At 47.3% G+C, this 16877-nt stretch overlaps 2 protein-coding genes across 2 annotated transcripts in view; both read right to left on the bottom strand.

Annotated features, from left to right (window-relative positions):
- Nucleotides 1–2750: 2750 nt before the first annotated feature.
- Nucleotides 2751–3727, bottom strand: LOC102384919 (olfactory receptor 2T8-like). Its single transcript, XM_006039003.1, has one exon. It carries the CDS (start codon nt 3705–3707, stop codon nt 2751–2753), a length of 957 nt encoding a protein of 318 aa, XP_006039065.1. The 5' UTR covers nt 3708–3727.
- An 8281-nt stretch (nt 3728–12008) lies between these two features.
- LOC102385175 (olfactory receptor 2T7-like) overlaps nt 12009–16877 on the bottom strand; it is a 13866-nt gene continuing 8997 nt past the window's right edge. The window contains 3 exon segments of the mRNA XM_025195579.1: nt 12009–12155; nt 13974–14485; nt 14488–14611. Coding sequence (XP_025051364.1) covers nt 12009–12155; nt 13974–14485; nt 14488–14611 — 783 coding nt within the window.

Raw genomic sequence — 16877 nt, forward strand, 5'->3', positions numbered from 1 at the left:
CCTTGCTGGCTGCGGTCTGGCATTGGTGGCTCATGTTCATTTTGGAGTCAATAATGACTCCAAGATCCCTTTCCGCCTCTGTGCTTTCAAGAAGTGAACTCCCCAGCCTGTATGTATGTGCCCCATCAGCCATTTTCTTACCCCCACAACTGTGCAGGCATCAATGCCACAGTCGCTTAATTTATTGATGAGGATGGGGTGAGAGACAGTGTCAAAGGCCTTCTTAAAGTCTAGAAAGACTACGTTCACAGCAACACCATCATCCAAGGATTTAGTTACTTGGTCATAAAAGGCAATCACGTTGGTCTGGCAGAATCTGCCTTTGATGAACCCATGCTGATTGCCCCTGAGCATGATCTCCCCTGCCGGCCCCCCACAGATGAGCTCCTTGATGATTCTCTCCAAGATCTTCCCAAGCATCGAGGTGAGGCTTACAGGCCTATAGTTACTTGGGTCCTCCTTCCCCCCTTTCTTGAAAATTTGGACCACGTTAGCCAGTTTCCAGTCCCCCGGCACCTGGCCAGATGACCACGAATGCTCATACAGCCGGGCCAAGGGCTTCGTGATGACCCCTGCCAGCTCCCTGAACACCCTTGGGTGGAAGGCACCTGGACCTGCAGATTTGAAAATGTCTAGCCCTTCCAGAAGATCCCTAACTACAGCTCTATCAAGCCTTCACTCAATGCAGATATCCCCAAGATTGTCCCTACCTCTGATTGGTGGGATATCCTGGTCCCTGTTTAAGGGATTTCTTTGCATCCTGTGTATTGAAGTAGCAGAGGGCTCACAACCAAGAATTTTAGAAAGGACAAAATATGATATTTCGCTTTTCTTTCTTTCAGTGACAAATATTAAGTTGTAAGCTTGTGGTCGGGCCCACAAGTTGTCAGCTTATGATCCTGGCTCACCCAAGGATGCCTCTGCCATGAAGCCTGCCAGCTGTCGAGGAGATCGGTGCAGGGGGGTTCTGGGGCCCCTGCATATTAGGTACAGTCTCATGATGCCCACTCGATTGGGTCAAACCAACAACACTGGCATCATGCCCATGCACCCGAGACACCTTTGTCGTTCAGTTCTACAGGTGTGATACTTCTGTGAGCCGCCCACTTGGGGCCTATGGCTACCTTGCTGTAAAATAAACACAGGAAGTGGAAGAGTGATTTCAGGGGCCCCAGCACTGCATGTCTGAGAGGCTGGTTGCATGGTCTTCTCCTCTGAAACCTTTGTCACACAGTTAACACTATAGGTCTGCAGTGCAGGGGCTGTCCCAGGCTGTGCTGGCCTCCAGGGACCTATTTGAGTGAATATCACCCTAAATGTGACAGGAATGATCTAGTTTCTCCCCTCCCTTTCTTGAGAGTCAAATTGGGATCTTTGGGTGCATCTACACATGTGCTGTACTGCAGAGTTGACTAATTAGCTCCACAGTAAAGCGTCACCATCTACACATGTGCCGGTATTAGGGCTCAGTAAATTAATACTCCACTGTAGGAGAGAACTGTCGGGGATAGCACTGTCCTACAGCAGAGTAACTCACCCCCCTAAAACACACATGTTGATGGTGACAGGGCTGGCTGGGACATGAGGGTGATACACTTGGGGAGCTGACCTGCCACCAAGCCCCATGCTCTAGCACCGTTGTGCCCCAGCCAGCCCCTCTGCAACCCAGTGCCCTCTGTGCCCCATGGCCAAATGATTGGGGTGGGGTCAGTCTGCAGGCCAGATCAAACCCTGTGGGCAAGGATCAGGTCCTGCTTACCCTCTGCAACCCAGTGCCACCACCTGGAGCCCAGGGCTGACACGCCAAAAGGTTGAGCACCACTGATGTAGACAAATTCAGAGGAGACAGCTAGCTGATAGCTAGGAAGCAAAGCAGTCTGGGATGTGGACCTGACATCCCTCAACCAGTGATGGCTTATGTTCTTATAAATTTACCAATTCATTTTCCAACAATTTATTTTTTTTTTAAGGAAAAACACGTTTTTTCACAAATGACCTGCATTCTATAAATCCCATCTACCTATCAGCTCCATTTCTTCCAGTCACAAAGAAAGGCAACATTGAACACCATACTGTTTTCATTTAGTCCCATGCAAAGTCTCACCGTGGATATAAAGGTAAGGAACTTCTCCCTGTCTCTCCCTGCTCTCCTTTTCCATGATGTCTTGAATCAGTCACATTAATTTATTTTATGCAAAACTTAGAGACCTACTTGATTAATGGCCACTTTATAGTTTTCATGATAAAGGCTGCTAAAGAGAAAGTACAAGGATCAGATCTGATCTCTTTTTTCCCTCTTGGAAAAACCCAGAATTCCCTGGCTGATCTCAGTGGAGTTAAAATTTGCACAGTTTAGAACCAATGCCCATGAGAGGAGAATCAGGCCTAAAGTACGCTTCTGGCTCTGAAATGTGGCATTTTGAAATGTCTCCACATAAGCAATGGATCTATTTTCTTTGGGCTACACAGGAAATAGTCTGAATTTAAGGGTACAGAGATTTTCTAGTGCAAGATAAAGTTTTTCCTGCATGCAATGATCTGATTAAATGTCCTAGAAAGTCAGTGGGGACTGACTTCCTGAAACATTTTTGAAGCAATTAGGAGATGGAGGATGCTACTAAATATCCTTGAATTCAGTGGGACATATAAGCAGTTAGATGCTTTAAAATTTTTAGTTTCCTTCTAAATGTTCAAAAAGACACTGTCTGTGGTCTTGTTAACTTTGGACAGACGTGGAACCGAAGGGTAAGTCACAGTTCCTGTCGGTTTTGTTGGATGACTCTGTATTTCCCAACCAGTTTTCTTAGGGCTCCTAAGACATCCCTGTTTCTCAGGCTGTAGATGAGAGGATTCAGCATTGGAGTGACAACCGTATACAAGAGAGAAACAATCATATCTTGCTCTGATGAGTGGTAAGCATTGGGTCTCATGTACATGATGATGGCAGCCCCATAGACCATGCCCACCACAGTCAGGTGTGAGGAGCAAGTGGCCAGAGCTTTCTGCTGTCTTTTGGTTGACTTCATTCCCAGGACCGTAGAGAGGATGTGAGCATACGAGATGATTACGACAGAAGGAGGGATGAGAAGGACAACAATGCCACTCACGAACACCAGAGTCTTATCGGTGGATGTGTCAGAGCAGGCTAATTTCAGCAGGGTGGGGACCTTGCAGAATATGTGTTTAATCTCTTTTGAGCTACAGTAGGGCAGATGCATTGTATAAACTGCGTAAATTAAGGCATTTACAGGGGCACTAATCCATACCCCAGCTGCCAGCCTCAGGCAGACGCTCATCTTCAGGAGGATGGGGTATTGCAGGGGACAGCAAATCGCTACATATCTGTCATAAGGCATGGCTGCCAGGAGGAGGCACTCTGCTGCGCCCATGGTCAGCACAAGGAAAATCTGAGCCCCACAGCCAGCTGGAGAAATGGGGGTGCCTGGGTTGAGAAGGTCCACTGACATTTTGGGGACAATGGTGAGGCTCTGACATATATCCATGAAGGCCAACTGACTGAGGAAGAAGTACATGGGGGTGTGAAGGGAGGAATCCACCTGGATTAGGAACATGAGGAGAGAGTTCCCAAACACAGCAGTAAGGAAGGCAAGTAAAATCATGGCCAGGAAGCAGGTGTGGACTTTGGTCCTGTTCGGGAGTCCCAGCAGAACAAATTCTGTTGGTGAAGTTGTATTCCCCGTCCCCATTTCCTCACGGAGCTTGTCACGTGCACATCTTCCTACTAGGTCACACTAATAGGATCTGTTATCACCATCAAGTTCTCCCTCCTGTGGAAGAAATACCAGATACTGTGGTTAACAAGTATTTTGGTTGTCAATTTAAAAATAGTGCTATAATTTTTGTAAAAATGTCAGTCATTTACCTTACATGGACTGAATTGTAAAACAATAACAATATGAATTTGAATGCCCTCTGTATTAATATAAATTATGCCTGAAGAAGGGTCATTGCACCTGAAAGTTTGCAAATAACTTTTTTCAACTAGTCTGTTGGTCTAATAAAAGATATCACGTCTTCCCAAAGAGCCTTGCCTGCCTATGTCCTGAGACCAAACAGCTACAACCACAAGCCCAGCCCCATATTAATATGTACATTCAGTAATCTTCTAGTAACACACAATGGAAATACTCTGTGAGGGCCTCAGCAGGAGAAAATTAGACCACTGACATATTAAAAGAAAGCATGATGGGATCTAATGCATGATCCCAACAATTGTACTTCCTGCCATGCCACACGTGTAGCATGCCACGTGTGTAGGTTCTCCTTGCACTGGCAATCTTTGCTCCGGTGGCTGAGAGCCCCAACAGTTGATTGGTGATCCCAGCCCAGGGGTGTGCCACGTGCTCCTGTGGCTGAAAACTCCCGTCAGCTGATGGAGCTCCCAGTTGCAGAAGCGCATGGTGCACCGCTGCAGCTGGGAGCCCCATCAGTGATCAGACCTGTCCATTTCTGGGACGGGGGCATCCTGGGCCCCCGCGGCTGGGAGCCCCATCAGTGATAGGACCTCTCAGCCACTGGGATGGAGGCATCCTGTGCCCCTGCAGCTGGCAGCGTCATCAGCTGATCAGGGATCCCAGCTGGGGAGCTCATTGTAGTCCCTCAGCTAGGAGCCCCACTCAGCTGACCAGTGCTCCCAGCCCCTGGAGCACATGGGAGTCTGGTCTAGAGGCTGGGACCACTGGCCACAGATTCAGTTAAATGTCTGATAGGAACCAGTGACAAAGTTACTACACATATTTTGTGTAATGACTTTGTGGCTTATTCCTAGTCTATCGCACCATGAATTGACAAAACATATGGCCAGGTCATTATTGAAGAGGTGGTTAGCCAAGTATCACATCTTAAGTGTGACATATGTCAGGGGCCTAACAACAACAGAAAAAGTCTGAACTATAGTGAAGCTGCCTCTCCCACCACATATACGGTCCCAGTTGCCCTGTGTTTTTTATAGCTGGAGAAGGGGGGAGCTCTTTAAAGTTAACTTACAAGGTACAAAACTGTCTGTCAAACAAACCACTAGTTTAACCCCTGGTATTCCTGCCAAAACCCTGAAGGTGAGGCCGTGATGTTGACCCTGACATACTTTTGGCTGCACAGGCCGTTGAACTCCATTGCCGTGCCCCAAGGCTGAGTAGTATAAAAATGTCCAAGATTAGCAAGCATGGAGGAGCAAACAATTCCCAAGGTTTCCACCCTAGACACATGACCACTGCATGGAAAGGGGAGCTGGCCTTTCAGCTAGCTATTGCATAAATATGTAAGATGATGGGCTCACTTGTCCAGCAGGATTACTTATGCTTATGGATGTGAATAAGGCCATTTATTTAATCGGGCTACTCATCAGTGAGCTAAATTGCATTTCACTTCCCCAGCCTATGGGGCGCATTCAGAGTTGCCAGCAGCTTTTGAAGCTTATACAACAATTTACAATTGGGTATTGCCCATGCCTGGTTACTGAGCAAGATCAGTAAGGTGGCACATCAGCTGGGCTCCTGAGCAGAGAAACAGAATTACCCTGCTATCCCAAGATTTTATTCAGGCAAAAGCTACAACTAGCACAGCTTAGCTGCAGAGAGGATGGCCATTTGTCCGGTTTTACAGAGGACAGGCCGGTTTTCTGGTCCTCTGTCCTCTATTGATATGAAACCAGACACCTTTATGTCCTCTGTTTTTCACCACTAAGTACGCGCCCCACTCCATCACTGACACCACCACAGCTGCCTGAGGGAGCTCCCCGCTTGACCCACTCCCTCTGCCAACACCACCGTGGCAGCCTGCAGGAGCTCCCCACCTGCTGCCGCCACACTCGCACCACCGACACCGCTGCCATCGCCTACGGGAGCACGCCGTGCCCCACACAGCCCTGGGAGGCATGCAACATTCATATAAATGCAACTGTCCCCTATTCTTGAAGTTCCTCCATGGCCACCCATTATTTTGCCCAGCAGTCTAGGACTGGGGCACTTGTCCACAGACTAGGAGGCTGAGAGTTGAGGTCCACCCCTGAGGTGATCTGAACCTGCCTCTCAGCCAAGTGTTTAAGTGTTTCACTCACCAGGCCAGAAGCTGGCCCCTGCCCAGAGTTCGCTGCAGCCTGCTCTGAAAGCTGGCCCAGCTGGACATGGCCCTGACTAGGCATTAAATAAACGGCGCTGGGGAAGATTCTGCTGCACAGGGAGAAATAACCTTGGGCTGCCCCCAGGCCATGGCAGCATGCTCTCCCTTAAGCCATGACCTTTCTGCCTTTAATTTTTCCTCCCAGCCTCACTATCTTCCTTTCCTGGATGATCTGTGGGCCAGCTTTAAGAGGAGGGCTGGGGAAGTCTTGCACCTGTCCCACAGCCTAGTGGTTTGAGCATTTTGCTGGAAAGCTAGAAAGGAATATCCATATTTTCTCAAGGTGAGGGGTGGGGGTGGGGGGTGTCATGGGGCCTGAGTCTCCTAGGCAGTCCTCTGCTGTATGGTTGCTTTCCTTCTGGTAAGGGTGTTCACAGGTGGACCTAGGATCATAGAAAGTTAGGGTTGGAAGGGACCTCAGGAGGTCATCTAGTGCAACTCCCTGCTCAAAGCAGGACTGTCCCCAACAGGATTGTCCAAGCCAAGGCTTTGTCTAGCCAGGTCTTGAAACCTTACAAGGAGGGAGCTTCCAGCACCTCTCTGGGTAACCTGTTCCAGGGCTTTCCTACCCTCCTAGTGAGAACGTTCTTCCTGATATCTAACCTAAACTTCCCTTGCTGCAACTTGAGACCATTGCTCCTTGTTCTGTCATCTGCCACCACTGAAAACAGCCCAGCTCCATCCTCTTTTGAACCCTCTTTCAGGTAGTTGAAGGCTGCTATTAAATCTCCCCTCAGTCTTCTCTAAACTAAATAAGCCCAGTTCCCTCAGCCACTTTTCGTAAGTCATGTCCCCAAGCCCCCTCACCCTTTTTGTTGCCCTCCACTGAACTCTCTCCTATTTGTCCACATCTTTGCTGTAGTGGGGGGCCCAAAACTGAACACAGTACTCCAGATGTGGCCTCACCAGTTCTGAATAGAGGGGAATAATTAGTTCCCTTGACTTGCTGGCAACACACCTACCAACGCCCAGCCGTTAGCTTTCTTTGCAACAAGGTCACGCTGCTGGCTCATATTCAGCTTATAGTCCATTATAACCCCCAGGTCCTTTTCTGCAGAGGTGCTGCCCCACCAGTCAGCCCCCAGCCTGTACCGGTGCATGGGATTATTCTATCCTAAGTGCAGGACTTTGCACTTGTCCTTTTTGAACCTCATGAGATTCATTTTGGCCCAATCCTCCAATTTGTCTAGGTCACACTGAATCCTAACCCTACCCTATAGCGCAGAAGTTCCCAAACTCTGACAGATCGCACACCAGCATTTTAAAACCGTACATCCTTAAGTACCACCATCAATTTTTTCAGTTCAACCTTAAGTACCACCAGCAAATTTTTGTCATATCAAGTAATTATAATGTATCTGTTAACCCATACCCATACTGACAGGTTGTCTGTGTACCACTGGTAGTACCCACACCACAGACTGGGAACCGCTGCTCTAGTGTATCTACTATTCCCCCCAGCTTGGTGCCATCTGCAGACTTGCTGAGGGTGCACTCTGTGCCATCTTCCAGGTCATTGATGAAGACATTGAACAAAACTGGCCCCAGGACCAACCCCTGGGGCACCCCACTTGATACCAGCTGCCAACTAGAATCCCAGACTCTGCCGCTGCATGGCCTTGTAGGGCCAGGTAGTGCGCTAGGATTTAGCCCATAATGTTCCAAAGGGAAAGACAGATCCCTTGCAGAGTGGAAACAAAGGCTAGGTACAGACATTCAAAAAGCCTGAGGCAGGATCGCTCTAAGTTACACGGCTTTCTGTATGCAGTGCAGTTTCAATTGGTAGTGAGGAGAACACACATTTGCCCTTTGGTGTGGGATGCAAATCTTAGACTGGCCTCCACCATTTCAAACCAGTCTATGTGTGCTGAACTTCTGTTTTGTTTCAGGTATAGACCAGTTTCCAATCACTTATATCACTTACACTGGTAAATGCATAATGTCTGTACCTGGGCTTCATTTCTCCTTTGATAAAGCAGAAACTTCAAGCTGGCTGGGAGCCACAGGGTTATAGAGTACCTGACACCAACACGCCCTTCTATAGGACTGGTGTTGAAGACATTAGACATGTAAACACCTTGTATAATTTTAAAAATGCATATGATAGATAGATAGATAGATAGATAGATTATCAATATATTTGTAATATATAATATTATAGAAGATATCTCTTTGCATAACATAGCACATTTATAAGGGCCCTAAAAATGCCCTGGGTGAAATCCTAGACCTATCAAGTTGAAAGGGAATTTTGTAGTTGATTTCAATAGACCCAGGATTTTACCCCTTACATGTAACCATTTCCTCCATCTCCTCTGAAATACATCAATGCATGTAGCTATGGTAATGGGGATAATATATTTTCATTCAAAACTGAAAAGTGCAAGTAACTGTGTTCTATCCATCACCTTCATATAACAATTGTCACACTGCAACAGATTTTAGCCAAAATGTAAAAAACCCCAAAAAAACAAAAACAAAAAAACACAAAGATTTTGTGTATAGAACTGGTAGAAGTTGCATTATCAATTAAATTTACTTGTAACTTTATTGAAAAATAGTAGCTGAAATATTTATTAAGAAACATTCATATGACTCTTCCTCTGTGATTATCACATGGGAAATTTGATGTAGAATACTGGTACTGTTGGTAATAAAGAAAAAACCTATTTATGAAGGTGTTCACTCATATAAAATAGGAGCAGTGGAAAACAATAATCGATACCTTGTACAGCGTTATCGTGTTCTGTGAGCCATCTAGAAAGGAGAGAATTTTCATCTCTTGCAAAAACCATTGTCCTTGGTTTGAAAACAATCTCTCAAGTCAAGAATTCTTACAGGTCTAGTATCCTATATTTTAACATATTCCTAGAACGCATTCTTCTTCCCATCCCACTGGTACAGAAATATCTATAAGAAATAAAGAGATTCTGCCTCAAAAGTGGTTACAATAGTAAATAAATGACCAATCCATGTAGACCTTTTTGCCTCCATTTAAAAAATAATAAAAATAAAACAACACAATTGCTCTAGTTAAGCTGGCATTCTTCTACGGTGAGGCAACAGGATTTTTTTACAGAAGTAAATTAGTTAAAAATCTTTCAGGCACAAATTCCATTTAAGATCAAAAAATAAAATGATATAATAATGATTCATACCTTCAGCATGCCAAAAAACGGTTTTTATCAGTTGCAAAATGCAGCACTGACAACATATTAAACAAAAATCTGAGATGGGTATTAAATAAAGACTGTCCACAATAAACAAAGGGACAGTGTAAGTCTGACTTGCCTATCTGCCTCTGCAGGTATTTCTGTGAATTATCTAGTGGAGAGAGAGGAGTGCTCAGGTTGAAACACTGACATCTTTAAGAAGAACAGTCAAACTTGGAGCCATGACATCAGTCAAACCATGACAGGTTAAAAATCAAAGCTGAGAAAAATGCCTAATGGTTCCCAGGCTTTGGGGAATCTTGTCCCAAGTCTTTAATTAAGTAGCACTTTCAAGTGCAAGTAATGTGCTGGAAAACTTTCTATATTCAAGTGTGCAAACAGTCTGTGAACTTCTGTTCAAGAAGATTTCTCTGTCTTGAGGTGCACAAGGCTGCAGAATATAATATTTTTAAAATGAAATATTTTAAAACTTTTTCTTAAGTGAAGTTATAGAAGAGGTTGGTTTTTTCGTTTGTTTGTTTGTTTTCTCCAGTGAAGCATATCACAGTCTAATGTTTTCAGTCCAATGCAGAATGCCAGGATATCACTATCTTTGAATCTATATTGGAATGGGTTCAGACTTACTTGAGGTGACCTTTTTGCATTAAGAACATCATGTATTCCTCCATTGTTTATGCACAAGACATCCCACACACATGCACAAGACTGAACAGAGGAAGAGGGAAGGAACAGTCAGAACAGATGCACATGGCATGATTTGTCAAATGGAAATCATAGTGGAAGGCCAGGTCTGTAGGCCTCAGTTTTGACTAGACTCCACTCAAAGGAGATCCACTGCCTGACCCTAACTTGACATATGTGTGAAAATGCATCTGTATTTAAAAAAAATAGCACTGAGTATCTAGGGCAGTGATTCTCAACAAAGGAGTTTCATCACCCTGGACTGCTTTGAGATCTTTTGAGGTCTGCTGTGGGATGCCACTGTTAGGTGTGCAAACACGATTCACAAGATAAACCCAACTATTTCAAATGAGATTCCAGAGAGTTAAAAAAAAATCCTGACCTGTTGTGGTCCTTCTGAGTTCTTTGCAAGAGAAAAATTGCTGTTTACTTTTTCCATCATTGAAAAATAAGTGAAAACTAACAGCAGGCATTTTCCAAGGAGTTCCTGGAGTCTAATGAGGGGGACCTTGAGTCTAAGAAAGTTTGAGAGCCATGGATCTAGGGTAAAAGTTTGAAAAGGCAGAAATAAAAGGTAGGTGCCATTCAATGAGAATTGAGTGCTTGGCTCCTCTTAGTGCTTTGGAAAATCTCTTTGTAAATTCTACCATTTCACACAGCATCTGGGGCAGCATTTAAACAAGGCTTCATTTACACAGAACGCATAGTTAAGGAAGGCAAAAAAAAAATAAAATCTCCTAATCTACCCGGACTTAGTCACATATCTGTACGACCCAAAGTTTGTAGCAGGGACAAAGCCTGAGAGTCCAATTTGAAAAATTATCACTCTCAGGACAAGATATGGTAGAACAAATTCCCTAGATTAAAAACAAATAAAAGCTGCTTCCTGGATTGTTTTCTATTCTTTATGGTTCCTAAGGAGAAAGAAAATTGGACACGCCTGGCCCATAAGATAAGACGTAACAACAAGGAAATTGTGGTACTGCCAATAGTTGTATGACATGTTATAGCCCTTTGTTTATGTAAGCTATAAAAGTGTAACCCCGAGAGAAATTTGGGGGTCAACACTGCTTTCAGCATCAGCTCCTCTGTTGACATTGCTTGCGCAATCAATAAACTCATGATGGACTCACCCTGGGTGTGACTCTCTCCTTGAGGTGAAATTGGTCTATCCTCCAGGGGCACGAAACTAGCCATTTGGGCAACAGCACCTTGGGCTACCGCTATTGCTGTCACTTCTCCTTGCCCCTGCCTGGAGCAGAGCAGAAGTCCTGCCTCCACTACCATGCTGACGTCTGCCCTTGGTAGTGGATGGGGACACAACTGTAATATCCCGCACCCCTCTTTCCAAATTCCTGCATCCACCCATGTCCACATCTTTCAGGGTTCACATGGGCCACACTGTGGTGCATGGCCATTGTGGTGGCCAGGCCAATAATTACTTGTAACAGTTATGAACATTAACTAATTTCTCTTCTCCTTTTTGTTCTACATCAGCCCATACATGTCCCCACCCTTTTGAGTGTTCATGCTTTCTGGATCACAGCGTAATTTGATATGACTTTTGTGAAGTGTCTGACACATTCAGGCCTTGAATACACTAGTGCCCTTCCATTTTTACTAGCTATCAGTGACATTGGTAGTGGGCCTAGCTGTCAGTGACAGGGCACGAGTAGTCATCCTTCATCATTAGTGCCTTCGAAAGGGACCAGAGTCAATAGCCCAGAAACAGGCCAGCATTAGGGGCTAGAACAGGCACAGGCAAAGTCTGGTCTGTGGGTCGGATCCGGCCTGTAGTGAACTCCATTTCCCAGCAGCCCCTGCCTGTGTCACTCCGGCCCATTTCCATGGAGACCTCAGCAGTTGCAGGGCCATGACAGAAGGGGGTGGGCAGTGGGTAGCATGAATGCAACCACTAGGGTCTGGACAGTATTCAGCAGCCAGTGGTTATCTGTTGCCTGCAGTGTGCTCCTGCAGGGCTTCCCCCCACTAGCACTCCAGGGCCAGGAGCTGCACTCAGACTGCCCGGTCTGCCCAGGCCCACACCTCCTCATGCCAGTCCTGCACGCCCTTGCAGGCAACATCTTCCACCTGCCAGGCCTGTGTGTCCATTAGCCGGTCCTCCAATGCCATCACCAGCCAGTTCTGAACGATGATGCAGTCCTGGGTCCATCTTTGGTGGAGCCAGTGCATCCTCAGGGCCATGGCAGTGGGCAACAGTGACCCTGAGGCTGCACCCAGGCTGGCAGATGTGGCCTCTCCCATGCACATGCAGCTGCAGGACCTGCAGTGCCATGAGAAAGAAGCTGTTTGTGAGACTTTGAAACATAGCTGAGATAAGGTAGCGGGAGCTGTGCATGGCCTGACCTCAGAACAGGGGTTAGGTGCAAACGGATGTTCAGGTGAAAGTGGCTCTGTAGACTAGGGGTTTGAGTCTTGCTTTGGTTGTGAGAAGTTACAGGAACAAGCCCAAGCTTTGTGTGGCTCATTGGTCTATGGCAGTGATTCCCAACCCTTTTTTTTCTGCACCCCGCTGCTGGGAGCAGAGCGTGGCAGTGGCGGCTGTGACAGCTTGGGGGCACGGGCGGTGGGGGGGCGGCACATGGCACGGCTTCTTTTTTCTGCACGGCACCACCAGCATTGCCCCCTGCAACCCTCATTTGGGTCACAACCTGGGTTTGGGCACCGCTGGTCTAGGGGTATGATTCATGCTTTGGGTGGGAGAGGTCCTGGGTCCAAGTCCTGGATGCATTTAACATTTTGGAATAAAAGAGACTTGGCTGGATAGCGTGCATGACTGGAGTACTATCACTGATGGCTACAAACTCTTGAGGAAAGGCAGGCAGGGGGAAGAGGAGGGGGAGTTGCACTTTATGTAAAAGAGCCATATGATTGCTCTGCGCTCCAGTATGAAGCTGAGAGAGGCCGATTGAGAGTCTCTGGGTTAGCGTCAGAGGGGAGAGGAACACGTGTGGTGTGATGGTGGGGGTGCTACAGACCACCAGACCAGGAGGAAGTGGGGGATGAGGCTTTCTCCAAACAGCTAGCACAAGTTTCCCCAGCACAGTCCCTGGCTGTCAAGGGGAACTTCAATCACGCTGACATCTGCCGGGAGGGCAACACAGCAGTGCCCGGGTGATCCAGGAAGGTTTTGGAGAGCGCTGGGGACAGCTTCCTGGTGCGAGCGCTGGAGCAGCCAGCGAGGGGCCATGCTCTTCCTGACCTGCTGTCACAATCAGGGATGAATTGGTGGGGAGTGCAGTAGTGGACATAGCAACTTGGGCAGGAGTGACCACGAGATTGAGTTCAGGATCCCAAGGAAAGGAAGGAGGGAGAGCCACAGAGTAAGGACCCTGGACTTCAGAAAAGCAGACTTGGACTCACTCATGAAGCTCATGGGAAGGATCTCCTGGGAAGCCAGGAGAGCTAGCAGTTCTTGAAAGATGCTTTACAAAGAGTGAGGACAAACCATCCTGATGTGCAGGAAAACGAGCAAGTATGGCAGAGGTATGGGTTTTCTCCACCCCGCCCCACCCAGAGACAGGCATTTTCACTTCTTCACAAAAAAAAAAAAAAAGAAGCCAGGCAGACAGACAGGGTAACATGCCGTTTTATTGCACCTGAGTGATTGGTAAGATGCACACACACAAGTGTTAATAAATTGTCCCCTTGGAAGAAACTCAGCCTGGGTGGAGAGAGGACACCATGCACCTGGAGTCCCCGAGACAAGACAGTGTCCGTGGGTGGGTCGGGGGTCCCCATGGAAACTGCTCTAAGTCCGGACAGCCAGGGGATGCTGGGAACTGCAGTCCTGTCACACAGGAGAGGGCAGTGACATGCCATTGCCTTTCCTCTACCCATCCTGTTGCCCCTCAATGCCAAGCCACAGCCCCCCCAGCCCTGCTGCTGCCCTTCACTCCTGACCTGCAGCCTCCTGTCCCCCAGCCCTGCCAGAGGGGCCCCAGCTGTCCCCGTCCTGACTGGGCTGGAGCGTCCTCTGTATTTCCCAACCAGTTTTCTTAGGGCTCCTAAGACATCCCTGTTTCTCAGGCTGTAGATGAGTGGATCCAGCCCTAGGGTGACAATGGTGTAAAAGACAGCAACAATCTTGTCTTGCTCTGGGGAGTGGTAGGAGCTGGGTCTCATGTACATGAAGATGGCTGCCCCGTAGAACATGCCCACCACAGCCAGGTGGGAGGAGCAGGTGGCCAGAGCTTTCTGCTGTCTGGTTGAATTCATCCTGAGGACTGCAGCAAGAATGTGAGAGTCAGAGGCTAGGATGGTGGAAGAAGGGATAAGGAACATTACAATACTACACACAAACAGCAAAGTCTCATATTGGGACGTGTCAGAGCAGGACAATTTGAGCAGGGCTGGGACCTCACAGAATAAGTGGGTAATTATTTTAAAGCCGCAGTAGGGCAAGTGCATTACAGAAGCTGTAAGAATCAAGGCATCTACACATGTCCCAATCCAGACCCCACCTGTCAGACCCAACAGACTCTCTTGCTCAGGAGTAGTGGGTATTGCAACAGGTTGCAGATTGCTATATACCTGTCATAATGCATGACTACCTGGAAGAGGCACTCTGCTCCACAAATTGTCAGGGAGAGGAAAATCTAAGCCCCACAGCCAAGGGGTTTCCTGGGGTGAGAAAGTCTGCTTCCATTTTGGGGACAACAATCAGTGTTTGACAGATGTCCCCGAAGGCCAGTTGGCTGAGGAAAAAGTACAAGTGAAGGGAGGAATCCACTTGGATTAGAAATAGGAGGAGAGCATTTCCAGACATGGCAGCGATGAAGGCTAATAAGATCACGGCCCCGGTGAACATGTGTACATTGGTCTGGCATAGCAGTCCCAGCACAATGAAGTCTGCTGAAGAAGTTTCATTCCCACTCTTCATTTTCTCTTCCTGTGGATGTGCCTGAAGTCCTGGACAAGTCCTTAGGGATTGTGCACACACTTCTACTGGAGAATACTGTCTCGGCCGGCCAGAGCTGACTCGAGGTGATTAAGAAATTGCTCGTTCGTCAGGGCGGGCTGGTGAATGGAGAGGCAGACAAGGTTTAATGGTTGCAAAAACGTTTACTTACGCCGCGTGGAGTTGCGACGCAGATGGTCCGGTCGTCTGAACAACTATGTGAGTTGTTCCAGCTGGCGAGGCCCAAGCCAGTTAATCCGTCTGCAATAGAGGCACTCTGCAGCGTGCTCAAAGTTCTTCGACTTGGGCGGAAGTCGCGTGGAATTTTAAACGGCCAGCGAGCCAATTACTAGCCGCCACGTGTGAATAATTTAGCACTGGCCAATAGCGGGACACAAATTTGCATTCGAATAGCGGGAACTCTTTGCACCGTACATTTCTGTGCTGCAAAGAAGAAATGCACCCTGCAAATTGGCGGGAACTCTCCTGCACGCGGGTTCTTAATTGCAACAAAAACCCTCGCTGTGCAAGAGGCTCTCATGTGGCAAGAAAATTCCAACGTGCCGAGGCACCAAAATCACTGGGTTGTGACAAATACCAATAGCAACTGAGGCACCCAGCAGGGTTTCTTCTCCTGTGGAACAAATGACAGACAGTATGGTGGATGAAACAATAACCTCATTTCCCTGGGAATCACGTTTTTTAGGCTGAAGATATTGTAAACCTAGCCCTGAATTTTGTATGTCCAGCTGTAGTCCGTCCCCCGCCCGTTCTGGGGCAAAACTCATGAAAGCTGGAGGCAAAGCGCATCTCTTATATGAGATCTCATCATGTCTGTTGGACTCTACGTAGAGGTGTGCATCTACTTCCCCGGTAAGATGCTAGATTCTGTCCATGTGCCTCCCTGCCATGTAAAAAAGTCGGTGTCTTGAAACATGGCAGCTAGAGCTCATCATACACCGTGGGAGAATGAGTAGCAGGAGAAGCCAGTTAGCAAACACCATTTTCAGTAAGCTTTGCTTGGTTGAAGTTTCTGGCTGGGGCAGTGAACCAAAGAGTATCTCCACACCTGCAGCAATCAGGGCTCAAAGTAGAGATATCTTTTATTAGACCAAAATGATTTTTGCACAAAAGAAAAATGTCTTCAATTGCAAGCTTTCACCATCAAGCACTGGAGAAAATATTGAAAAAGTGCTCCTGGGTAGAGCTTTGCCCCGGGCGTTCCTATAAATAGGAATTATATTTCCCACTTGTTATTGCTGACCTGGTATGATCATTCCCTTTGCTCTCGCACAGATTCAGTCACCCACATGCACAGCTGGGCCAAGCTGCTGGTTAAAACTCACTGACCTTAAAAATGTGAGGATAGACAGACACTGGCTGAGCAGACGATGTGTGCCTTTGAATAAAATCTGCAAAGAATTGCCTGTCCTGGCACTTGTTGGTTTCATTTGAACTCTGCGACCAGAGAAGCTCCAGGACCTGCTGCGAAGTGTCTCCTGGACTCAGGAGGTGGGTGACAGGTTATTGCATTGTATTTGATCCCTTTTGGTGGGGCTGAGACTTGGGCAGAAGCCTGTTACATCCAAGAGGTGTCCGGCTGCGATGCTCTTAATACATAGGGAACGAGATTCCCTGGAGGGCAAATACCTGTCCTCTCTCTCACTCTCTCTCTCTTTCTCAGTCTGTTGATGAAACCCATCTATGTCATGTGAAGCCATTGCAAAATCTTTCAAAAAATCTGAATGTTACAGCAGTAGCTCTGAATAAGAGAAGCAGCCCTGAAGTCCTGTCTTAGAGGGACCACCGCAAAGTACCTTTGGAGCACCACAGGGAGCAAGGGACTGCTGGCTCCCCTGCAGCTGGGGCAGGCGTGTATTGTGGGGGAGGAAGCTGTGCTGCATTCCCATGGCATTGACTTTGGTCCCTGAGGATTTCACCTTCTCTTTCCCTGAACAGCGCCC

The sequence above is a fragment of the Alligator sinensis genome, unplaced genomic scaffold (genome assembly GCF_000455745.1).
Source record: "Alligator sinensis unplaced genomic scaffold, ASM45574v1 scaffold1617_1, whole genome shotgun sequence".
Taxonomy (NCBI): domain Eukaryota; kingdom Metazoa; phylum Chordata; order Crocodylia; family Alligatoridae; genus Alligator; species Alligator sinensis.

Bases quoted from the DNA above. Each gene is read 5' to 3' on its own strand.
- LOC102384919 (XM_006039003.1), bottom strand. From the start codon at position 3,707: ATGGGGACGGGGAATACAACTTCACCAACAGAATTTGTTCTGCTGGGA.